The 26,554-nt window shown below is 44.5% G+C and overlaps 1 protein-coding gene across 2 annotated transcripts; it reads left to right on the top strand.

Moving 5' to 3' along the window:
* The first annotated feature begins 21 nt into the window (after positions 1 to 21).
* pde6a (phosphodiesterase 6A, cGMP-specific, rod, alpha) lies at positions 22 to 25,313 on the top strand. 2 transcript variants are annotated; one of them, XM_085175633.1, is made up of 24 exons: positions 22 to 154; positions 463 to 796; positions 1,056 to 1,197; positions 5,052 to 5,204; positions 9,463 to 9,552; positions 9,694 to 9,834; positions 10,490 to 10,564; positions 10,950 to 11,014; positions 12,701 to 12,767; positions 14,058 to 14,105; positions 14,886 to 15,035; positions 15,417 to 15,560; positions 16,023 to 16,088; positions 16,265 to 16,411; positions 18,200 to 18,307; positions 18,758 to 18,867; positions 20,480 to 20,567; positions 20,787 to 20,887; positions 21,598 to 21,705; positions 21,798 to 21,861; positions 23,457 to 23,531; positions 24,631 to 24,714; positions 24,888 to 25,056; positions 25,134 to 25,313. In XM_085175633.1, exons 2-24 carry the CDS (start codon positions 468 to 470, stop codon positions 25,175 to 25,177), a joined length of 2,568 nt encoding a protein of 855 aa, XP_085031759.1. In that variant the 5' UTR covers positions 22 to 154; positions 463 to 467; the 3' UTR covers positions 25,178 to 25,313. The 2 variants fall into 2 exon arrangements, with proteins under 2 accessions (XP_085031759.1, XP_085031768.1); XM_085175642.1 differs by having other exon boundaries at positions 460 to 796.
* Positions 25,314 to 26,554: the final 1,241 nt, after the last annotated feature.

Below are 26,554 nucleotides of genomic sequence, written 5' to 3'. Positions count from 1 at the left end.
TGAACACTGGAAGGCCTATAATCCCCAAGATGTAATTGGACACAGGCTTATGTCCACACATGACCATTTAAAACCATCCCTGTAATCCTTTCTCTCCTCTCAGACATCTGCAGCACAGACGGATTAGCCGGAGACAGCAGGAGGACTTTCACAGGTACAGCCGCCTTATTCTTGCTAACTGTTTTTACATTGTTATGTTATTTTATGGTTTGATTGATAAAAGTATGTGCAGAGCAGGGATGCTTTTCACACCACATTCTGTATTCTTATCATATCTGAGAGTAAAATGCTGAGAAAAGACAAAGGCCCTTCAGCATCTTTTAGCTCATTGTTTTGGCTAAACAAATCCAGTTTCTCTTCTTCTTCTGCACGAAATTATATTTCTCTCAGCATTAAACTCATCTGCTACTTGTTGTCTTTCGTGGAAGCTCTTCTCCAATCAGCTTTGCCCCCTGTCAGCAGTAATCATGGTGGATGCAGCAGCAGCAGAGCAGTTCCTCGATGCCAACCCGCAGTTTGCCAAGCAGTACTTCGACATGAACCTCCGGCCTAAGATCATCTCGGACTTGCTGGATCCCAACCGCAAGACGGCAGTAAACATTAGCACGTTTCACGAGCTGACGATGGTGGATGAGAGCGAGATCCTCATCGACCTGGTGCGTGACATCCAGGATAACCTGAACATGGAGAAGTCCGTTTTCAGGCTGATGAAGCACCTCAGCTTCATGCTGCGGGTGGATCGCATGAGTCTCTTTATGTACCGGCAGAGGAACGGCGTCGCTGAGCTCGCCACCAGGTGATTGCAGACCCACTTCAGTGTCTGAAAGCAGTGCAGGTAGCAGCAATGCTGATAGCTTTATTTGTCCCCCTGGGGCAATTGAAAGATTTTAAATGTAAACATGAAGCTTGGACATGTTTATTATCTCTGAGGTCACACTTCCTCCTCAGGAACCAGTGACGGAGCACGCTGGGATTTGCTTCTTTCCAGCACTTAGTGAGGTCAGAGAGGGCCTGTTCACCCTGGGTCACGTTTCTGTCTCCATATTTACCTTCAGGTTGTTCAACGTTCATAAAGACGCCATTTTTGACGAGTGCCTCGTGCAACCCGACAGTGAAATCGTGTACCCGCTGGATATGGGCATCGTGGGCCACGTGGCCACCAGCAAAAAGATGGTCAACATTTCTGACGTGTCACAGGTAATAACCCCCCCCCAAGTACTCTTTATGGGGGATTGATTGGTTGATTGGAAACCTTCATCTTTGTGCCATCACATATGAAGTAAAGACTCCAAAAACATCTCGAGTCTAAAAGCAGCATGTGGCTGTTTAGCTAAGATGAAATCCTCTCAGATACACGTTCACTTTATGAAAGCATGTAAAAGAACTCACGACTGGTTTAAACAGAGGGAATTAATGCAGTTATGACTCCAGTTATTTGTAGTAATAGCAGTTAATTTAGCAGCAAACTACAGCGTGGACAGTCAGTACAGACAGTAGTGATGGGATTTCCGGCTCTTTTTAGAGAACCGGCTCTTTCGGTTCGGCTCACTAAAAAGAGCCGGCTCTTTCGGCTCCGAACCGGCTCTTCAGGTTGTTTTGTTGCTTTAATTAATTTTTTATTAACAATAATATAAAATTATGCACAAAAAGAATTACTAATGTAAAAAAAAAGTGGTTTTATTTATATATGTTTATATATAAATATTTATGGTGGCCCCTAGAGACAAAACACGTACACAATTGAAAGCATATATGTATTGTTTGTGTATTTATACACAAGCACTCATATATATTATCAAATAATTTTAAAAAATATTCATTTTCCTGTTACTACCACACACCAAATCCGGTCATTGGTACTTGCTGGCTTGTGTAGCCACTCAACACTGTGCCTAGCATCCTGGAGCACTTCTGTTGTCTTTTGTACGTGTTTTGAGTTTTTACGTGTTTTGGAGTTTGTACGTGCTTTGTCTGTAGGGGCCACCGTAAATATACCTTTATTTATTCACTCCACATAAAATGTAATAAATAAATCATATGATACAAAAACCAACTATTCACATTTCAATTTTTAACTATTTAAATTTTCAGCTTTTTCCTTTTAAACAAATTTAAAGTGAAACAACACAAAACACTGCAAACCACAACACAATTAAATATAAATTAAAATATGAAAACAAAAAGAACATGCACATTCTCTGTCATATGGACCTGCATGAATAAACTTTCTGAATCCTTTATCATCTGCAACTGAATATAGTTGTGGATGATTACTATACCTTTTTAATGTGACGTTGTTGTCCCTGGCTCTCTTTCTCTCTCTTTCCCTCCCGCTCTGTTCCTGTGCTACTGAGAGTGTAACTACCGCCCCTCCCCGCTCATCCCAGCGTTAAGTACAAGGGAGTACATGCGGAGTGAAGCGGGAAAAAAGTGCAAGAGAGAGGGTGAGAGAAAGAGAAAAAAATAACCCACGGCTCGCAATAAGGAGCCGGTGTTGTGCCATAAATTGATTTCCAATGTTTCCGTGTATTTTTTATGTGTAATATCTTTACATATGTTGGTAAATAGACTTCGGTGAACAGCATTTACAAAGGGGTTATATATAGAATTAAAAAATTATCTGTTTTTTCAAGTATCTTTACAACTCTGTGTTATTGTACTTACATTATAACCAATCCAGTCCTTTATCCCAACTTAAAATATTTTTACAGAACTATTGTAATATTTGCTGCCATTTCTGCTGTCCTCTCGGCCAACTTACTCTTACAAAAGACATTTTTAATGTTAATGACATTTTTTTACTGCATAAATAAAGGTTATATAAAAGTCGCTGCCAAAAATCTGATTGCAGCTTCTACCTTGTTACACGAATGTTGTTTGTGGCTCAATATGACTTTGTGTCATCCATGAGGGATGCATTTGACATATGTTTCACTTATTATAGCCCAACAAGTTAATTATAGCAGTTTAAATATGAGCAATCAGTTTTTGGCAAATACCGGAAATCAGTTTTTGGCAGACAATCACTTTTGGCACAACACCGGCTCCCGTTGTTCACATCAAAGAGCCGGCTCTAAGAACCATTTCGTTCGCGACCGACACATCACTAACAGACAGGAGCCTCGAGGTTCCCTGAATGTTTGCAGTCATCTGTGTTTTTGATGCTTTTGTGACCCGTTTCATTTTCTATCAGAGCCGTTCGGCTTCGGTGTGTCCACCAGAGGGTGACATGACTCCATGCTGTTTATGCTGCTAATTCCTCTCAATCTCATTACAGCCAATACCTCTGACATTTAAAAATAGCTGGCCAGCATTTTCTCGTGTCCGCATCATGCTCCTGCAGGTCCGCCCGCTCTGGCAGCTCTTTTTGAGACATTCACGCCACGTAGGGCAGCGGCCCACATTACACAGGCGCTCCTCTGTATCACTTCCACCGCATCCTTTCACTGACCTCAGAAGGCTGTGCTGCTGACGGAGGAACAAAGTGGGCTCAAGCTCATTGTGCCCAGTTTATTTGCAGCAGTTGTGCTCCCAGCAGCCTGTTGGCTCTTCATTGTGAAACGGTTTTCAGGTTCACACAAACACATGAAACACAAACACTCAGAGCCTCAGTTTCTCCGAGACCGAGAATAACGCAATTATATTCAGAGTGGTACCCTGTTATTTATCAGTGTGTGTGAGGGAGGGAGGTGGACAGGCTCCACATAAACAGGTTAATCTGTCCTGAATAATAGCAATCCCAGATTAGTCGCAGAGGTCACACAGGCCGCTGCTTCCACAGACTCAGCACTATGGCACACCTTTTATCACACCTGCAGAGCTGTACTTACAGGTGTGTGTGCCCTGGAATGAAGAGCCAAACAGGAAGAGCAACCGTGTAAGAGTTGCGTAAACGATACTGTGTCTCCATCTAAAAATGGGTAAATGATCCATGTGCAGGGTGATGAGCTCTGCGAGCTTAAGAGGGTCAAAGGTCACCTAATAACAAGCTGGCAAAGTGCCCTATCTGTGCAGTGGGTTTGTTTGTCAGGCAGCAGATGAAGCAGCTGATCCAGGATCAGCCACAGCAGGGTTTCTGTGCCCTTCTTTTAGAATCAAAACAGCGAATGCACCTGAAGACGTTTCAGTTTCCGGTGGAAGTGTTTGGATAAGAAAACTCCACGCTGTGTTTTTAGGGGAGAAGAAGGGTTTCACGTGTTTTTCAGCTTCAGCATCTATTCAGTTTTAACTGTCACACCTGATTTTATATCCTACTGCACTTGGTTGTTTGAGAGCAGGGGTGGGCAACTCCAGGCCTCTAGGGTCCTGCAGATTTTAGACATGTCAGCTGATTTAAATGGCTAAATGACCTCCTCAGCATGTCTTGAAGTTCTCCAGATGAACTAATCATTTGATTCAGGTGTGCTGACCCAGGGTGAGATCTAAAACCTGCAGGACACCGGCCCTCGAGGCCGGGAGTTGACCACCCCTGTTCTAGAAGATGGATGGGTGGATTTCAAGTGTATTTTCAGCAGAAAGCAGACAAGTATCAAACTTTCTCCATATTTCCTCTTAAACATCTGCATGTGCTCTGATCCCTTTCCTGCCTCACTCAGATAACATCCAGAAAAAGACAGAGACCTCGTCATAGCCAAATGGGTCCCTGTGCAGGTCTTTGTTCCTTCTTCAATTCAATTAAATTCAATTCAATGTTATTTATATAGCGTCAAATCACAACAAAAGTCGCCTCAAGGCGCTTCATAGATACAGAGAAAAACCCAACAATCATATGATTAGCTTGGCAGCTAATGAGCTGCTTTTCCTGTGTTACACCCCCAGAGGAACAATTGATGACCCCTGCTGCTCAGGAGGAAGCATAGATGAAGCATAGATGGAGCGCAGCTGAGAGCGCGTGGCATCTGAGGATAACGGAGAGGCTTCACTTACAGCATTTATGGATATCATCAGAGCGTTCATCAAAGCAGCTCTGGGAGTTTTGAAAAGTGCAGCGAGAAAGCAATGATAATTAGATACAGTGAAATATCCACTCTGCCTCTTCTCTCTCCTCCTAGAGCACACACTTCAGCAGCTTTGTGGATGAGCTGACCGAGTACGTGACGAAGAATGTCCTCGCCGTCCCGATCATGAACGGTAAAGACATGGTGGCTGTCATGATGGCTGTTAACAAGCTGGATGGCCCGTGCTTCACTGCCAAGGATGAAGAGGTAACCTGTAACAGCGCTTGTCCCTCAGCAGACTTTCTTCTTCCGCTTTGTCTCGTGCTGTCAGTGATATTTAGGTAGCTGCATCCCCTTTTGTTTTAACAAGTAAGGTCAGTTTCTCAGACCTGGAGCCAGATAGACCCGGACTAAAAGAAAACCTGGCAACAGGACTAGACTGAGTGTTAATGTGGAAGAAACCAGACAGAACTGATAATGAACACTATCGAGCGTACCTCCAGAATAATCCCCAATAAAATGATCTTCATTTAAGACCAATCACAAACACAAGGAGTCGAAGTTACAGATGTTACAGACGTGACCAGAAAAACATGAAACTTTGACTCACATGAACTCCAGAGGTCCTGACTACATCAGGTATGGTTATTGTTGGATTGACATAGTCCACCTGCTTTTAATGATGTGTCCTCCTCACTGTCCATTGGCTCAATCAGACATCACATGGTCAGCTGCAGCATTCGAGACCAAACTTATTATAGTTCACTACAACTAAAAACAATGAAAATAAGCTTATAGAGTTAATATGCTCAGTTTTGGTACGAGACAGAGAGTCGCTGTTTTCAAAAAGTGTTTTTATTGTAACAGCGGCACTGATTTTCATAAACCCTGCCTCTAACAGATAAAGACTAAACTGAAACAAGAACATTGACTCTTGACTCTAAACTGAAGTAAAACAAAAAGTCAAAATGGAATAAAAATAAAAACTAATTCGAAAATTCAAAACTCTGGATCACACAGACTCACATTCAAACACACCAGGAACAATTCACGGTGGCTGTTGAGCCAGCTGCATCCCCCTAACCCCAAACCACGTTCCACTCGGATCTAATCGCGTTCTTGTGGTGCCACCGATGTGAACGATACGTCATGTAGTTTAACTGTGACACAGCAGATTTATCAGAAAACCATCAACAGTCTGAAAAACTGTGTGTAACTGAATAATAAAGTGACAGGAAACTCATGAGGCGGCTGTTTTTGTGGTGGTGTATGAATGAAACCCATCTGATGTTCACACTTCCCCTGAATCGCTTCTAAGAAGCAGCATTGTGTAAAGTGCAAAACAAGCCAGTTTATATACAACTGCAACAATGTATGAAATGATCACATTGACCACTAAATATGAAGCAGCAAAATATATCAAATTCATTACAACATTTAAAACAGTTTCAAATTCAAGCCATTTAAATTTTACGGGTACAGTTGGGGACTAGGACCTCTGTCAGTTTTTGTTTAAAACTAGATAAAGGGATAAGAAATTCCAACCTCATCCTGAGCTGCAGATAATTCCAAGACCACACGCCGAAATAAGACAAACTTGACATTCCTGGCTCTGTGCTCACAAGTTCTACTTTAAACCGCAGCCAGCTCCTGGCTCTGAGATTGTAGGTGTTCTGGAGGGCAATGAACTTGTTGTAGATACAGTGGGGCAAAAAAGTATTTAGTCAGCCACCGATTGTGCAAGTTCCCCCACTTAAAATGATGACAGAGGTCAGTAATTTGCACCAGAGGTACACTTCAACTGTGAGAGACAGAATGTGAAAAAAAAAATCCATGAATTCACATGGTAGGATTTGTAAAGAATTTATTCGTAAATCAGGGTGGAAAATAAGTATTTGGTCAATAACAAAAATACAACTCAATACTTTGTAACATAACCTTTGTTGGCAATAACAGAGGTTAAACGTTTACTATAGGTCTTTACCAGGTTTGCACACACAGTAGCTGGTATTTTGGCCCATTCCTCCATGCAGATCTTCTCAAGAGCAGTGATGTTTTGGGGCTGTCGCCGAGCAACACGGACTTTCAACTCCCGCCACAGATTTTCTATGGGGTTGAGGTCTGGAGACTGGCTAGGCCACTCCAGGACTTTCAAATGCTTCTTACGGAGCCACTCCTTTGTTGCCCGGGCGGTGTGTTTTGGATCATTGTCATGTTGGAAGACCCAGCCTCGTTTCATCTTCAAAGTTCTCACTGATGGAAGGAGGTTTTGGCTCAAAATCTCACGATACTTGGCCCCATTCATTCTGTCCTTAACACGGATCAGTCGTCCTGTCCCCTTGGCAGAAAAACAGCCCCATAGCATGATGTTTCCACCCCCATGCTTCACAGTAGGTATGGTGTTCTTGGGATGCAACTCAGTATTCTTCTTCCTCCAAACACGACGAGTTGAGTTTATACCAAAAAGTTCTACTTTGGTTTCATCTGACCACATGACATTCTCCCAATCCTCTGCTGTATCATCCATGTGCTCTCTGGCAAACTTCAGACGGGCCTGGACATGCACTGGCTTCAGCAGCGGAACACGTCTGGCACTGCGGGATTTGATTCCCTGCCGTTGTAGTGTGTTACTGATGGTGACCTTTGTTACTTTGGTCCCAGCTCTCTGCAGGTCATTCACCAGGTCCCCCCGTGTGGTTCTGGGATCTTTGCTCACCGTTCTCATGATCATTTTGACCCCACGGGATGAGATCTTGCGTGGAGCCCCAGATCGAGGGAGATTATCAGTGGTCTTGTATGTCTTCCATTTTCTGATGATTGCTCCCACAGTTGATTTTTTCACACCAAGCTGCTTGCCTATTGTAGATTCACTCTTCCCAGTCTGGTGCAGGTCTACAATTCTTTTCCTGGTGTCCTTCGAAAGCTCTTTGGGCTTGGCCATGGCGGAGTTTGGAGTCTGACTGGTTGAGGCTGTGGACAGGTGTCTTTTATACAGATGATGAGGTCAAACAGGTGCCATTCATACAGGTAACGAGTGGGGGACAGAAAAGCTTCTTACAGAAGACGTTACAGGTCTGTGAGAGCCAGGGATTTTCCTTGTTTGGGGTGACCAAATACTTATTTTCCACCCTGATTTACGAATAAATTCTTTACAAATCCTACCATGTGAATTCATGGATTTTTTTTTTCACATTCTGTCTCTCACAGTTGAAGTGTACCTCTGGTGCAAATTACTGACCTCTGTCATCATTTTAAGTGGGGGAACTTGCACAATCGGTGGCTGACTAAATACTTTTTTGCCCCACTGTATATGATGGCAATTTTCTTAAAATGGCTGTGTATATAAAAATATACCAATGCTTCATTATTCGATTATTGAGTGAAGTAAATCCAGCAAGGCTATACAAAGTGCAGTGATGAGTCATGAAGTGTGAGCCTGTTATATATCTTAGGGCAGCACAGTAATGGGGTCTAATTGAGCTAAGGTAATGGGACAGGAAAATCGATAGACAGCATCGCGATAAAAACAAGCTTAACGCAAGTTGCAATAGAGAAACACGATTTTAATCTATAAAAAAAACTGTAAAGTAAATTTGAGGTTTTTTTTATCAAGTATGTAATTTGAGATCCTTATCAAATACAAAGACATTTGTATGAGTCAACAAGCTCTATGGTATCACTTTCCTGAGTTGATGTTCGGAGCTTCACTTATGGGAAAACAACATTACTTTGGTTTTGTTAGCATTCAGGACTAATTTTGCATCATGAAGAGCTGTAAGATCTGTAAGGTGACCAAGTCGGACCGAAGGTTTGCATATACTTCATTTAGATAAAAAGTCAAAGAAGTAGAAATTAGAAACAGAAACAACAACAAGTAAAATTGTTTTTTGAGTTTTGCAGCTAGTGTGGACGAGGCTAAGCAACAGGCTTTCAAATTAATTAAAAGTCTGCCTGGGTCTTTGGTTGATTGATAAGCTGGAGTGATTGCTGCCACTCCTCCTCCTCGACCTTCGAGGATTCTGATAGTTACTATTACTCAGGGGTGTTGATTCATTTAAATTAACAATCATCCTGCTGTAACCAGGTTTCTGTAAGGCACGGTAAATCCGTTTGTTGATCAATTACAAAACCATTTATTAACAGAGAGACCTAATAATGCACATTTCACTGTTTTACTCTTTGGTGCAGTCTTTGTGATTTTTTTTTTTTTTATCCTTAAGTCATTTTTTGCTTAATTTTGGGGGTTTTTTGCTGCTCCAAACATGATGCATGTCAGGAGAGACATAATGAGGCATGTTTTTGTCATAACTAACAGCGACCGTTTAAACATTGCATTTGAAGATAAAAACGAGGTGTTTCTGCAAGTTTCTTGACAGCAACTCATCAGAACTGTGTATTCTGGGTTAGGATTATTATAGCTCTTCATTAAAACATGGACACAAGCTCCAAGTCTGCAAATTAATTCCTTGAGATGTAAGAGCGTGCATTTCAAAATCCTCACCACTCATGTTCTACTCTCTCCCAGACCCTGAACAAATATCTGAACTTTGCTAACCTGGCACTGAGAGTTTTCCACCTGAGCTACCTACACAACTGTGAGACCAGGAGAGGACAGGTAAGGATAGATCTATGCAAAGCCACTTTCTTTAGTGATGATGAACAAAAAAAAGCACCAGACATTAGAAGGAAGAGAAGCAGCAGAGATGAGTGCGTGGTTGTCCTTGGTTCAAGGTTTCCGTTTGATTTTGCTGTCCAGGTGTTGCTGTGGTCAGCCAGCAAGGTGTTTGAGGAGATGACAGACATCGAGAGGCAGTTCCACAAAGCCTTGTACACAGTCCGAGCTTTCCTCAACTGTGACCGCTACTCTGTGGGTTTGTTGGACATGACCAAGACCAAGGTAGGCAACAACACACTCACAGCCAGAGTCACAGAGGAGCCAGAAATCTTTAGGAAGCTGTCTAGCAACCTGCTATTTGTAATGTGAATGGTCTGGGTTCAGGACCAGGACCTGCTGAACCAACATGTTTAAGTGTATCATCCCTGTTTCTATGCTGCGTCCATCCAGTCTTTGTTTTTATGGAATCCATTGTGTTTTTTATCTTCATCTTTTGGGAATGCATATTTTCAGACTCCTTGGGCTTTCTTTATCTGATCTGCTTGATTTCTTCTTCTGCTGACAAAAGTATATTTAAAGTATCTTCTTAGCTTCTCCATGTATTTGTAATAACTAACACGGTGCCATAAATACTACTTACTGGCTGTGGCTGTCACCTAATTACAAGCAGCTGCCAGTTGATTCCCAGCACCTGCTCTCAGAGAACAAACACATGTTGTGTGTCTGTACAGATGGCCGTCTGCTTACAATACTGGATTTCATGAATAACACACTTAATAACAAACAGCAGTAGAAGCTGCGCTGTGATCTGTGAAATTGGGCATGTTCTGAAGACTGAACAAAAGCACCACATCTTCCCAGAATAATGTTAATTAACGCTAATGTTTCTCTCCTCTAAATCTGCCTTTTTCTCTCTGTCTCTCTGTTATGTGTGCAGGAGTTCTTTGACTTGTGGCCCGTTTTGATGGGAGAGGTTCCTCCTTATGATGGACCCAAAACTCCTGATGGCAGGGTGAGGAGGTCCTGACCAAACTCTGAGATCCAAGTCCATGTGGCATTCATCTGTTACTCAGTGCTTCCAATCACAGTGACTGTAGCACCTCCAGCAGGTTAAAACGTGCCAGCTTACTGTATCTCCATCAGCAGGCCAATCAGAAGCTCATTTCTGTGACACACACTGAGTGAAATCATGCTTCCAGCCCTATCAAAGTCTTTCTCCTCTAATCTCTTTCCCCTATCTGGCTCTAGTTTATCAGGATTCACACACAGTGGGCACACAGTGTTGTTGTTGGGTTTTTTGTTTTTTTATCTGTGTGTGGAGTTTACACCTGATTTCACACCTGAGTCTGTGCAGAGAGTTTCAGCAAACTAACTGTGATCTTATTTGACCTCTCAAGGAAATCATCTTCTACAAAGTGATTGACTATATCCTCCATGGCAAAGAGGACATCAAAGTCATACCGTAAGTCTCAGCAGGTGTGACATTAGCAGATATTAGTTCCGCTGCAGAGATTTGACCACTAGCATTACGTTGGGTCACACTTATGTGTCTGCAAGGAAGGAAATCTGAGCACGGATGCAGGGATCTCTTAACCCTTGGATGCACAACCTACCAATACCTACACTCTTCCACGAGAGGGGACAAAAATGACCCCAAATAGAAACAATGCATTTTGCTATAAACTCGGTTGTTATTCTTCAAAATCGTCGACAATAGTCTGGATCCTCTATATCTGAGATGTCAGATTCTGAGTCAAAGCCTCCAGTGGGCTCTTCATCCCATCCATCCTGGATCATTTGTAGGGCCACAGGGATCCTAGCTGGCCTCATAGTAGCCATGTTACTTTAGATATTTAAAACAAAAAACATCAGAAAGGACAATGTTTGAAATGCACAGGAAACTATAAACAGGGCTGCACATAAATGGTCCGCAGGTGTGCATTTGCTGTCAAAATAAAAGATGCATACCAGATAAGAAGTTGGAACGCTCGTTTGCGTACATTAGATGTTCTGGAGGAGGACAGACATTTGTTCAGAACTCTTAAAGATGTCAAATAAGCAGGCTCCATAAGCAATTACTTTGGTGTTCCTCCACCGCAAAAGAAGCGCGTATTCTCTGAATTTCCGGGAATACTTTTATTTTGACAGTGAATGCACACTTGCGGACCACTTATGTGCAGCCCTGACTATAAATCATATACGTTACTGTGTAAAAATTAATTCCTGATCCATCAGAAGTGTAAGTGGGACAGTCAGAGTTGCTAAGAATGAAAGTTTCATAGAAGATTCAATAGGAACTGCTTGGGGTCATTTCTGACCCCACTTGTGGAAGAGTGGGGTAGTGATACAAAAACTGCATTTTTTTTAAATTAATGAAAAAATAAATAAAAATGCAAATGGCCTCATGTTACAAACATACTTTATGAGGAATACCTGGAATATGAATATATTACAACTTTGCATTTTAAAGATTTTGCACTGAAGGAAGAGTGGCTTAATTCAAACGTGAATACTTGGAGTCCTGATGTGTCCTAAAAAACACATCCACAGGAATCACAATCTGAACACAACACGTGGAAGAGTGACGACAGTATAATGATAAACATGAGCAGCCTGGCGAGTCTGTCCTTACTAACATGAGCAGCGGTCCTCTGAGAGAGCACAGGTGACTCAATACAAGTAAGTTAATATATAAAACAAGTGAAGTTAAACGCACTAAATTAAATGAAGCAAGAATACATTTGAGAACGCTGATTTTAATAGTAATAACGTTCTATGTGGGAGAAAAATAAAGATTTTACCTGAGGGTAAAAGACAGATTCGGGAGCTCTGCGAAGCCTCACAGCCAAGCCTCACAGCGCCACTGATATATTTTCCCTTCAGCCATATAAGGCTGTGATTTCCGTGATCCCACCCTGCTCTGTAAACATTAATAACCGCTGTGCAAACAATGCAGCTCACAGTAACTTCACCACAGTGCAAACCGAAGGCTGTACAGACGTTATTTGACCTGAGCTCGTTTTACATGACATTTGCTTAACAATGATACAGTAAACTGAGTATTACCACTGAAATGTACACTTTGTTCGCTTTTATTAAAGGTGATTGTGGCATTTTAACCTTCTGTGTGGCATGTTTTCATTTCCAGGAGTCCTCCAGCAGATCACTGGGCCCTGGTCAGCGGTTTACCCACCTATGTAGCAGAAACTGGGCTGGTCAGTATCTGTTGTTCCTACGAGCTCACATTAGCTGTCACAAGATAATCAATTTCCAATGTTTCTGCTGTTCTTACCCCACGGGAATTCATTCAGAAGCTCCAAGTTAGCATTTTAATACTTTTAAAACCAGAAGTGATGATCTGACCGAGAAACTGAGGTCGCTGTCATCTCAACCGTAAAGCTTTTCTACTTATCATCTATTTTACTCCCGTTTACAAAGTAAGCATCAGATCTTCTTAAGTAAGACATGAATGGAGCCCATACACTGGTCAGCAAAGCTGTAAATCAAGTGTTTAGCAAGTTTAGCTTCTCATAGACTGTTTTTTACAGCCTGAATTGCTGCCCCCTGCTGGCCATTAGAAAAAACACAGGTTAATGATCTGGAGCCTGAAGTGAACCATCTAAATATTTTTGGCAATACGTGTGTTTAAATTTTGTGTCATATTACTGCATAAAATATTCCTGATCAGCTTTTCTGTGTAAAAAAACAAACATGCCCTTCTTCCTTTGTCTCTTATGAGAAACGTCAGCTCCCAGTAATCTTGTAATTTTACTGTACTTTGTGTTCTTGGTCAGAACCACGTTAATAACTCCTTAAACAATAAAGTCTTAAATCATTGTCACTGATGTGCAGACAGTGAAAACTTTAGATCATTGTCCTTTAAAAATCTGATTTCCATTCATGTTTGCTGCAGGGTGCGGGTGGGTCGATGCAGAGTGCCTTCAGAGTTATTACACAGTTGTCAGCGTGCATGCCGCTGTGGAAATGAAAAGTGCTCAGCCACACACTGCTGTGATGTATAATTGTAATTTCTGCAACCGTTGTAATTAATCACGGCAAGTGTTTCCCAAACCGCCGAGCCCGCTGCCGCCGCTCGTCTGTCTAATCCTCCTTCTCCTCCTCGTCTGTCCTCCTCCTGTCCCGTCCTCCCGTCGTCTTTGCTCCTCATCATCTGTCACGCCTACATCATCTCTCCCGCTTCATATTTCCCCTTCTGCTTTATGTACAAGGTGAAAACTTTATTCCTCTGCAGAGTTACGTTTCCATGATTGAGAGAAAAAGCTGAGAGCCTGACGGTGATGGTTTTGGATATGGGGGGGGGGCACCTGAACATGTGGTTCTTTCTTCCACAGAGCCAGAGCACGTTCATCCCACCTTCTGCTCATTTCTCCTCATTCTCATCGATATTTCTGCTTCTGAAGCTTCCAGATGATTCAGAAGTCTTTTGCTAACACGTGAAGCTTCTTCCCCTCACATGCTCACCTTTTTACTTCCTTTTCCCACAGATTTGTAACATAATGAACGCAGCTGAGGACGAGTTTTTCAGCTTTCAGGTAAGCTGTACGCCACCTATCATTCCAGGGATGCTTCATAAAACACAAAGATGTTACTGAATGACTTCAGCACTGACCTGCTGTCAGTTATCACTGACTCCAGACTAAAGTGATCATCCGCAGTATTACCTTAGATTATAACATGACCATAATGATGTTTGAAGTCTTTCAGTAAGGAAAAAGTAGGTTTTAGCTTCCTGTTTGAGGGCTCGGTGAAAGCGCTTTGGCTTGTCATCTGTAATCAGATGTTCAGTAGAAGAAGATGCTGGAATTTGATTGCACTGTGCGAGCCAGCTCGAAGGACGTGTAGGAATGAAGTATGCAAAAAAATTACCTTGGCACTACAGTGGTCTGTCCTGTACTATAACAGTACACCAGAGACTAATCATGAACATATAAATCGGTGACATTTCCAACATTCTCTGCTCTCATTACTTTAAATGATGTTCCTGAGGGCTGTTAAGCTCCGAGTGCATTTATTCTAATCGTTCTACTGTGGTGAGTACTGTTGTCCGAGCTCACACACAGATCGTGCTTCAGGTCTGCTGACAGTGTGGGGCCTGTTACACTGGCTTAAAGCTGCAGTCAGTCATTTGAACATCTCAGATGTCTGCTGACTGATGGAGGCAGACTGCCTGACATGGTTACTGTGAGACGGTCTGTAGGACAAAAAGATTATTACAGAAAATAAATAACTCTTTCCTTTATAAGACCAGCTCAGAGTGGGCACGCAGGCCGTCCTGTCATTGCTAATTAAACTCAGGGTGTTTTCATGTTCAGACGGAGCCGCTGGACGACTCTGGTTGGACCATTAAGAACGTTCTGTCCATGCCCATCGTCAACAAGAAGGAAGAGATTGTGGGTGTGGCCACATTCTATAACAGGAAGGATGGGAAACCTTTTGATGAGATGGATGAAACCCTGATGGAGGTACAGTGTGTGTGCCACTGGTTTACTATAAATACACTGCAGGCCATTCAGAGTGTCTGCATTATTTATAATCAGGCCTGGAGGCTTTTACTGATGTCTCTGTGGCTACCTCACTGCAACACAAAACACCCTCAGCTCATCAACAAACCTCTGCTCTTAATATTGTTGCCCTGATTTTATCACTAAATGAACTGTACCCTACAGTAGGGAGCGTCCTGTGGTGCCGGCTGCTGTAAATTTAAAGCTGACTGAGGCTGCAGATATATACAGGACTACACACGACACACAACAAACCTTTACCCACTAGACTATATCGCAATAACACATACTGTTTAATTGTACGCTGATTGTGAGGTGAAGCTCCAGTGTTTTCTCTCCCAGTCTCTGACTCAGTTCCTGGGCTGGTCGGTGCTCAACACCGACACCTACGATAAGATGAACAAACTGGAAAACAGGAAGGACATCTACCAGGACATGGTGCTCTACCATGTCAAGTGTCGCAAAGATGAAATCCAAAACGTCCTGGTGAGTGAGTCTGTGTCTCCACACTCAAGTTTCGTTCCTCCTGTTTCAGGCAGGAGCACCTCAGAGATGAGGATGGCCTCTGAAACTAATCTCTTTGGCTCTGATTAATGAAACTTTCAGTAAGTGAACATCTTTAGTGGAAGACTTGAAGAGTCGTTGAATTACAGCACTTTTTTGGATAAATGTGATTCTAATCACATGGAGATGAAGCGCTCTCTTTTATGTCTGTCTTTTATTGTTTGAGTATTCGTGCTAAAAGCTGTCTCTCTGAAGCTTTGTTGGGGGATGTGGATGACAGGAGCAGGAGCTGAGCATCATCTGTAAGCTGGAATAAGCTGTCAGGTTTTCTATGAGGTGATTTGTCAGAGAGACAACCTGCTCTGACCTCAGATCAGGTGTCAGTTGATGGATGCCAAACCATTTTATCCAAGGTGACTGTTGACGATGTGTGTTTGTCCGCAGAACACCAGAGAGAGGTGGGGGAAGGAACCGGACGAGTGCGAGGAGGAGGAGCTTCAGGAGATCCTGGTAAAAATGCCAAACGCTCCCATCAGCACACAAAAAGAAAAACAGGGCAGGATGAGAAGGGAGCTGTTTGTTCTGATGATTTATTTATTATTCCTAATCCACGCGGAGCTCCGGGTCATGACCAAATAAAATATTCCCACATTGGTCTGATGCATTGTTCTTGTTTTCCTCGACAGTCCGAGGTACTGCCGAACTCCAAGAAAGCTGAGATCTTCGAGTTTCACTTCTGTGACTTTGAACACAGCGAACTGGACCTGGTGAAGTGTGGCGTCAAGATGTACTACGAACTCAAAGTGGTGGACAAGTTTCACATTCCCAGAGAGGTCCGTGTGCCCCCATCCGTGGCTTTAAGTGCGACGCACACGGGAACAGCAGCAGCTATGATGGTTTCAATGTTACATGTAACACAATGATCATGTTAGTGGTTACATATAACTAAGAATACGGTAAAGTGTCATTTAGGGAAGAGAAAAGTTTGCAGCTGACCTCCATCAATCGGTGGAGGGGTGTACGTGCCCCTGGTACTCTTGGCTATCTTCCTACCTGCAGGTGTGAGTGAACATGGAGCAGCCTGGTTCAGGGCCTTTGCGCTGGGGTTTCCCCAGTGGATTAAAGGGCTGCTTCAGTACACCTGCACAAAGGAAACAGAGCGCTGGTTGTGATGAAACAGCAGTCACCTGCTCTCAACACCAGCGTAGTTACAGCTGTTAGCTCTGAGGCCATGCTGGCAAGCCCCATCCTGGTCTGCAGGCTTCTATACCGTCTGCCAGAGGACAGCAGGTCAAAAAGTCTGTGTCCAGGGTGTGAGGGGTCTGTGATGATTTTCCCTGCCCGTTTCCTGGTTCTTGAGAGGTGCAGGTCCTGGATGGAGGGCAGGGGGGCACCAGTGATATTTTCTGCTCCCCGTACAGTCCGCTGCAGTCGGCTCCTGTCCTGTTTAGTGGCTGCACAATACCAGACTGTGATGGAGGAGCACGGGACAGACTTAGTGACTGCAGAGTACAACTAGATCAGCAGCTCCTGTGGAAGACTGTACTTCCCCAGTTGTCTCAACAAGTACATCCTCTGCTGGGTCTTTTTGAGGATGGAGGAGATGTTGGTCTCCCACTTCAGGTCCTGGGAGATGGTGGTACCCAGGAACTTGAAGATCTCCACAGTAGACACCGGGCTGTCTGATATGGTGAGGGGGAGCAGTGTTGAGGGATGTCTCCTGAAGTCCACTGTCATCTCTACAGTCTTAAGCTTGTTCAGCTCCAGATTGTGCTGACTGCACCAGCTGCTCAACTTCCTGCCGGTATGCAGACTCATCACCATCCTGAATGAGGCCAATGATGGTGGTGTCAGGAGTTTATGTTTAGGAGTTTACCGGCTGAGTTCTTGGAGGTGCAGTCATTGGTGTAGAGAGAGAACAATAGTGGTGAGAGGACAGATCTTTGAGGGGCACCAATACTGAGGGACCGAGTTTCAGAGGTGATCTCCTCCAGCCTCACTTGCTGCTTCCTGTCTGTCAGGAAGCTGGTGATCCACTGACAGGTAGCTGGTGACACGCTGAGCTGGGAAAGTTTGGAGGAGAGAAGTTCAGGCACAATGGTATTAAAAGCCGAACTAAAGTCCACAAACAGGACCCTGGCATAAGTTCCCGGGTGGTCGAGATGTTGCAGGATGTAATACAGTCCCATGTTCACTGCATCATCCACCGACCTGTTAGGCAAACTGCAGGGGATCCAACTGGTGGCCTGTAATGTCCTTGAGATAGGCTAACACCGGGCGTTCAAAAGATTTTATGACCACAGACGTGATGTGAACTCTGTCTCAGCAACAGCTGGACGTGCACATGGTTTAAAGTCATCACCACAATACTCGCCAGGAGCATTTTGGGATATCAAATTATAAGAGATGATGAAAAATTAGATGGCTAATGTTCACACAGCACGTCAATTCAGGGGCTTTAAATGAAGTTTAGCATGAACTGTTTAAGAACAGACATTTCCATGCACACACTTACACTTTTTATTGGTTAAAAGTGACAGACTACTAAATAAACTAGCATCATTTCAAATGTAAGGATTGTTATTAATACCTCTGGACCTCATGCTGTGCTTCCTCTGCAGGTCCTGGTGAGGTTCATGTACTCCCTGAGTAAAGGCTACAGGAAGATCACCTACCACAACTGGAGGCACGGATTCAACGTTGGACAGACAATGTTCACCCTGCTGATGGTCTCACACACGAGTGCACACACACACACACACACACACACACACACACACACACACACACACACTCAGTATCCCTCAGCCCCACCCCTCTGCTCACCCCGTTCTTCTTCTTCTTCATTCTCTCAGTCAAGGTGATGAACATCCTTTCCTTCTTTTTCTCTCATCTCATTATTTTGCTCATTATCATGTGGAGCGCACTGTACATGTGGCCATGCATGTTTGTGTGTTTGTGGCAGAGATAATGGAGTGTGCCTGAAGTGGTCGTTATTAAGAAAACCACTCAGAGTCATAGTTTATATTCATATAGCACAGACACATGCAATGATTCTGGGTGTGGATCGGTGTAAATCCCTGTGTGTGCATATCTGTGTGTGTGTGTCTGTGTGCATGTGCACACCTGCACGCCGACTCCATGAATAAACATCCGCTCTGTGTGACTGACACTCTCAGACAGGTGATCTGAAGCGTTACTACACAGACCTGGAGTGCATGGCCATGGTAACCGCCGGCTTCTGTCACGATATCGACCACAGAGGAACCAACAACCTATACCAGATGAAGTAAGAAGTCAGGGGTGGGGGTGTTTGGCATGCATGCTGCATATATGAGATGGGTGTAGCCACCAGTGGAGCATTTAGCTTGTTTTCCGTCATTTGCAGAACATGTTATATTAAAGAAGACTTAAAAACATCTGAGACTGTTTCCTGAGCTCAGAGAGCAGCCAAGCAGGAGCCTTATTTTCTCACAGAGGAATCTCCCTCTGCTGGTCATTACAAAGAAACAATGTTTAGGGCTTAAAATTACATCCATATTTTCTGTACAGTCTGTTGGCTCGATTTGATCAAATCAAACACTGATTTCTACTCGAGGCCCTGCACGAAGGCAGCTTTTACTGTTTGGTTTAAGAAGCAGATCTTCTGACAGGAGCATGTGCAGAAAATGTGGCATTTATTAACAAATCTTAATGAAACATAAGCCACTAAAAGAAAACTACAACCACAATTACAAAAAGTCAGGATGCTGTGACGTAGAAAACAATCAAATGTTCAAATCAAACACTATAGAAAGTGTATATATATAAGAAAAACATGACGACATCATTATGATGATTAGTTCAGTTTTATTTATACAGCGCCAGATCAAGGCGCTTTATATTGTAAGGTAGACCCTACAATAATACATACAGAGAAAAAAACCAACAATCATATGACCTCCTATGAACAAGCACTTTGGCGACAGTGGGAAGGAAAAACTCCCTTTTAACAGAAAGATTTGGAGGTAGTGACGTGTCTGTAAAAGTTGGACAGTTCATGAGTTTGTTGGGGTTGTTTGTTGTTTGTTGTCAATTTTAAAGGAACACATTTCTCCATCGTAGTCACACGTGCCGTCTTCCCTCCATTGACTGAGCTGTAGTCAAGCCACTCACAGATGCTGCAAGTGTTCCTGATCTATCCTTATCAGCCTGCGCACAGAGATTCCTCCAGCTGTTGAGTATGTTGATGGTATGATGTTCTGTAGATGATTCACAGTGAGGAACATTCTTCTGAAGCTGCTCCACAGGTTTTTGAAGGCTGGTGTCACACGCAGACCCTAACATTGAAAAACACTGCCCATATAAACTTACAGCTAAATCAAAGTTTGCCTGTTTAAGAACAAACACCACGCTGATACATGTGGCTACAACTTATCTGTGTCTTAGTGAGAAGGTGAGACTGCTGCGACCCTCTGTACTTGCACATTGCTCATGTAAGGATGCCAAAGTGCAGGGGCAGCAGTGGGAACCCTGAATAGGGAGCAGGTGTCACCTTTGTGAGCGGCGTGTCCTGATTTGCTGAAGAGCATCAGTCACGTTCTTTGAAACTTTCTGGAAATCAGACCTTTGTTTACTCTGAGGAGCGTTTATCGACTCCGAGCGACAGTCGCTTGTCCCGTGAGCCGCCGAGCTGACCTCAGCTCTTTAAGTGAAGTCAACGTCACACACGGAGAATATCAATGAGTCGATATTGACGAGCTACGCCTCCAGCTGCTCTGCTCCTCCCGCTGATGGATGAGCTAATGAAAGCCACCATTAGCAGTGGACACAGGCAGCCAGGCCCACCCTGGGCTCAACATGCATGATTTATCACACTCTAACCTCCCATTGTGCGTGTGTGTGTGTGTTTTTGTGTGCAGGTCTGGTAATCCTCTGGCGAAGCTTCACGGCTCCTCCATCTTGGAAAGACACCATCTGGAGTTTGGAAAGACTTTGCTGAGAGATGAGGTATATACACACACGTTAAATATGAAGATGTGAAGCTTTGTTCGTGTGCAGTGATGATTTGATTGCCATCACATCTTCAGCAGTGGGGCTGAGATGTTTGAGCGTTACCTCTGCTTCATCAGAGGAGGCGTCTTTGAGCTCTTCGAGTCTCAGGTGCAGGAACCTCGACCTTTGTATCCTTTCTTGTTGTTCAAAGTCTTTTTTTTTCTTCTGCTTCAGGCGCTGAACATTTATCAGAATCTGAACCGCCGTCAGCACGACCTTGTCATCCACCTTATGGACATCGCCATCATCGCCACTGATCTGGCTCTGTACTTCAAGTCAGTACGCTAGCAGCATCATTCCACAAAGTTACCTTTGGAATGTGAAGGCTTCAGTAACCTGACCTACAGCAGGGGGATAGTTACCTGATCCCTGCTGAATTCAAACAGTCTCTAATGTTTATGAATTCTCTTCCTCCAACCACAGTGGGTTGAGTTGTTGCCAAGGAGCTAAATTTTGGCTTCATCTGATCAGCACCAAGCCTTCTATGATGTTCCCTGCAGATCTCAGACATACCTGTGGAACCGCCTGCCTTCAGATCATTAACTAGCTCCACCCACCTCCTTTCTCATGATCCTCACCCCATGAAGCGAGATCCTGCATGGAGCTTAGCTTCAGCTTTCAGCTGTGCTTTGTTCACACAATGAGCTGAGATCAGGAGTACCTGACTGATTGATTATAATCATGTAGTGCATGTGACACGGGTACAGAGCCTGTCTGTGGGAGCCAGAATTGCTTGGACCAAATTCTTATGAAAATCAGTTTATATAATGAATTTTCTGGGTTTTTGGTTGATGCTCTGTCACTCTCATTTAAAATGAAACTACCATAAAAATTAGAGACTGATTATTTCTTTGTAAGTGAGCAAACTTCCACATTCAGCAGGGGACCACAGAATGACTTAATTCACTTTCTCCAGGCTTTGGAATAACTGCAATAACAGCGGAATGGTTCCTGTGAGCTGACTGGAATGTCTGTCTCTGTGCAGGAAGAGGACCATGTTCCAGAAGATTGTAGACCAGTCCAAGACCTACGAGAACTGGAACGACTGGACCAAATACATGATGCTGGAGACTACACGCAAAGAGATCGTCATGTATGCAGAAGCACACACACACACACACACACTCAGGCAAGCAAGGAGACCCAGAAACGCAGCTCTGACCCATCCACGTGCTGTGCTTGCAGGGCAATGATGATGACAGCCTGTGACCTGTCCGCCATCGCCAAACCGTGGGAGATCCAGAGTAAGGTAGGCCCCCCGAGTGTCTCAGTTCTGGTTGTAAAACGGGCCCTCTGCTGTAACCCGACACACACTCACACACACTCTGCGAGAGGCACGCCATGATGAAGTAGATGTAGAGAGATGTTTTGTCAGCGCTGCCATTTTTCCAGGCAGCGTTCGGTGTCGGTTCCTGACGGCCTCGTGCATCAAAAGCAACCTGCTGCTTCTCGCTCGCTTGGCGCGCCTGGCAGGCTCAGCATTTCTGTAAAGTATGTAATATCAGCACGAACTGACAGAAAGCAGGACTAATAATGCATTTAGTTTCTGGGACGGTGGCTCCCAGCGGGGACCCCCCAGGACTCCTCTGAGGTGGCAGGTGGAGTCGTGTTTACGTTGTCAGGCTCTCCTCCAGGTGATTTACTGCATGGATGAGCCGTATTAATTATTTAGATCAGCTAATTCAAACAAACACACTTTAATTGAAACGTTCCTGCTCAGGTGGACGTGCAGGGGGCGGGGCCAAACTTTCTAAGTACTGCACAGTCTAAAGACTAAACCTGGTTTCTGTGAGCATCAGTGATGGGGTCTGAATGAACTGCAGCAGTTTGATGTCTGTGACTTGGAGGAGCAGTAGAAGTGCATTCTGGGTAAATGCCCATGTGGCGTCTGCTCAGAACAGGTTCGATTCTTCTGTCACATTCTTAATGCAGCTCGTGTTGCGAAACATGCTCGTGGGCGGTGTTCATGTTCTGTGCAGCAGACCGAACCGATCGTGTGAGAATCAGGGTCCAGATCTCAGAGGTCTCGGGATCAGCAGACACTCTCTGGAATGTCCCTTTTTACCAAGCGTCTGACCTTTAGAGGGGAACATCCCGCTGATCCTGAGAGCCTTCTGCTATTTAAAAATCCTGTAACGGACACAGTGAGAGCTGGCACTGAGGATGTTCCCAGTGTGTTCTGATGCTCCTTCATCACCTGAATCTACCCTCAGAGCTGAGCACCTGTCATACGGAAACATCCGTAACAATGACGACGAGGCGTGCAGACGCTCGATACCCCGCTGTAATTTAACCCTGGTTACTCTCTTAGCCTGCTTTGTGATTTAAACAGATAATCCGGTGCAGATAGATAGTGATGGACGCCTCTCGCTCAGATGTTTCACAGACAAAAGCTTCTTGATTCTCTGTGAGATTCTGCTGACATTTTTATGGCTGATAATTCCCACGTTTCACTCCGCTCTGCTTCCCACGCACACAGATTGTGTCTACAGGCTTTGCTCGCTTCGCCACAATTGTTCCCCAAAACTGGCTCGATGACTAACTCGCTGCTGAATACTGAATTTCCATATTATTCATCAGCGCTCCTCCATCTCTCTGAGACAGCCTGACACTGTAGCAGTCTGATTCAGATTTAGTGGCCGATGTGAAACACAAAGGATCATTTCCTGCTCCATCAAATGTTTCCTCCTATCAGCTCCGTGGTAAACTGCAGCAGCTGTCCTTCCTCCAGTCCCAGCATGTGTGTGTGTGTGTGTGTGTGTGTGTGTGTGTGTGTGTGTGTGTGTGTGTGTGTTCTCCTTCAAAGCAGCAGCTCTGACCCGACCTGTGTGGTTCCTCCTCCAGGTGGCGCTGTCTGTCGCTGCAGAGTTCTGGGAGCAGGGAGACTTGGAGAGGACAGTCCTCGAGCAGCAGCCTATCGTAAGAGCTCAGATGTTTGCAGCTTCTGCTGTCCTCACTCTAAACTAACCACAGCCCACAGACACGGACACAGTCACAGACAGAAACAGCTGTGGGGTTTTTGTTGTTCCCTGTCAGAAATGTGAGAAAAAATAATATTTAGAATAAAAGGAAAGAAGGTACGCGGTTCCTCAAATGTACGGCAAACATGGTGCCTGAAGGCTCCAGTGGAGGGATTGGATCTCCTCTCACATCAGGGCTTTGGACCTCCCCACCTTCACTCGATTGTTCTGGAGTTTAAAGTAAGACTCATTTGGATGAACAGTGAAATGTTCCAAACACATTTCCACTCAGTTATTTCCATGTGTTTATTCTGAAGTTGGAGTTGGGGAGGACTTGGTGGACCAAATCCACGGGGTTTCATTAGTGATGGCGAGCAAATATGAAAGGACAGACTGGCGTCCCTGTGGCGCTGCTGAGCAGGCGGTGCTGAGCCATCGTGTGGAGCGCTGATACAGAGAGAGCCGTGACTGTGTCTGACCAAATCCTTTCCGACCTTCCTGTTCTCCCCTGCCTTGCTCTCTCGTGCCCTTCAGACACCTGAAGCACCGCCCTCCACGCTTACCTGGCGGTGCTCTCAGTTAATCTTAAGCAGTGTCAGCAGGGAGAGCTTCCTGTGCCACAGAGGTCATGTGACTCACTGTGGTCTGACAGGACTCTGCAGAGGCTTTTCCAGCAGCCATCGTGACCTTTTCAGGACTCGCCTTAGCGTTTCCTCGAAATGACGTTTGAATGTAGCAGCTTCTGTTTTAAAGGTGATGCCTGTTTGAAAGAAGCTTGCATCATTTCATGTTTGTATAATTAGCCCTTTATTAAATGTATTTTTAAATACTGAGCATCCAAGACCTTGGTCTCTAGTTCAGCCCACAGTCAGGGCTTTGTACATGGTTTGAGGACTGTGCAGTAACTCGGCAGTCATTAAAGAGGAAAACGTGAGGAGCTGACCGCTGAGAGTTCAGAAGGTGGATAAACGTCGGAGTAGGAGTCGCACAGGTGTGTGAGGCCACAGTGATGATGAGGCCATAAGCTCTCTCTCTCTCTCTCTCTCTCTCTCCTTCAGCCCATGATGGACAGGAACAAAGCGGAGGAACTTCCGAAGCTGCAGTGTGGCTTCATCGACTTTGTCTGCGCCTTTGTGTATAAGGTGAGAGCTCACCCACTCAGACACCCACAGCTGCTGCTTCCACTCAGATAAACATCTGCGAGCGTGGAGCAGCGGCATATGGCCCATGAGCCACTCTGGCTCTCTGTGTCATTTAAGAAGCATTAGCAGTTTGGATTGAGCAACGCTGATGCGTCTGATTTGTGTCGCCCCAGGAGTTCAGTCGCTTCCACGTGGAGATCACCCCAATGCTGGACCGGCTGATGAACAACAGGAAGGAGTGGAACGCCCTGAAGGAGGAGCACGATGCCAAGGTCGCTGCCATCGAGGCGGCTAAGAAAGCCAAGGAGGAGGAGGCTGAGAAAGCTGCGGCAGCCAGACAAGGTAGGAGGCGGTCAGGCGTCACAGCTTTCCAAACTCTGACTGAACACTGAACTTCTCTCCTTTGCTTCCTGCTGCAGCGAGCGCGGCCCAGTCTCAGTCAAAGACATGCATTCTCAGCTAGAGCTGCTCGCGGTACCCTGCCGGGCTGGCTCGACATGCCACACCTGAGGAACCCACTTCGCTGGGAGGTCGTTTCCTGCTTTGGACACTTGTTTCCTGCAGCTGCCGCTTCATAAATGTCCTTGGTTTGCTGTAAATGTGTCTCATTCGCTCTTCTGTGCTTCCTGTTGCATTCATTTGTTTGTGGGAATCACAGTTTTTTACATTTACCATCAGTTTAGTGCAGGATCACAGTGCAAGGCCCTTAAGCTGAGCCCAATATCGCAGGATACTCTCGAAGACTGTGACAACAATATTTCCATGAATCAAATGTCAGAAACCATTTCTGTATTATTTTGCTTTGACAATGTGTCCCGGGTCATGTGCACACTGTCAGAGAGTCACAATAAGAACTCTGTGATTCGTTAGAAGGTTGTAAAATAGAAGCTGCTGCCTTTTCTTCGCATCATTTCCTGTAGCTGACGCAGTGATGGGAGCCTTTCAGTCGTCCCTCACTCACCTGTGTCGCATTCATGTTCAGGATGTAACATGCATCACTTCTGTGTCTGCGCACTGACTGCTCACACACACACACACACACACACACACACACACACACACACACACACACACACACACACACACACACACACACACACACACACCAAAGATGCTCACTTTGTAATGAAGAGAAGAGAAACAGCTTGTTTGCAGACATTAGTAAAGATTTCTGATCATTTCCCTACTGAATGACAGCTGTGTCAGCGTGTATGTGCATGTGTGTGTGTTTCAGGGTGTGTGTGTAGATGACTTTGTACTAGAATGTACAAAGTCTCACTAGTTTCTTTCTTGGGCCTCGAGCACACTTTCTTTTCATTTCCAGGAGAATCAGTGGAAATGTTTTACATCATTTCAAGCTTAAAGGATTGTGACCTAACAAGCATCTGACTAACATACATCGGCCACAAAATCCAACATCCTGCTGCTTTTATGCATCAGTTTGAAGCCAGCCTCAACAACAGAGGATCAAACTGTTCTAGTGGGCTGGAAAGAATTTAGCAAGGAGATTTACAAATGTTTCAAACCCAGTTTATTCTCCACCACAAGAAGTTTTCAGATGTTTGTTGGTGAAATACTCCACTAAATCCCATCTTTTATTGCGTAACAGCATTTTTCCTCACTATTGTAGAGAATCTTTTGGTAAAATGTATTTTACCTGCAAACTCAATTCAGTGTTATTTAAATAGCACCACATCACAAAAACAGTCGCCTCAGGACCCCCACAGAGGTACAGAGAAACCCAATCATTCAGACAACCCTGTATCTGTGAGTAGCTGGTGATCTTGACGAGGAAAAACTCCCTTTTAACAGGAAGAAACCTCCAGCAGGACCAGGTTCA

This window comes from Neolamprologus multifasciatus, chromosome 2, assembly GCF_963576455.1.
Source record: "Neolamprologus multifasciatus chromosome 2, fNeoMul1.2, whole genome shotgun sequence".
Lineage (NCBI taxonomy): Eukaryota > Metazoa > Chordata > Actinopteri > Cichliformes > Cichlidae > Neolamprologus > Neolamprologus multifasciatus.
This window is presented reverse-complemented; position numbering and strand designations above follow the sequence as displayed.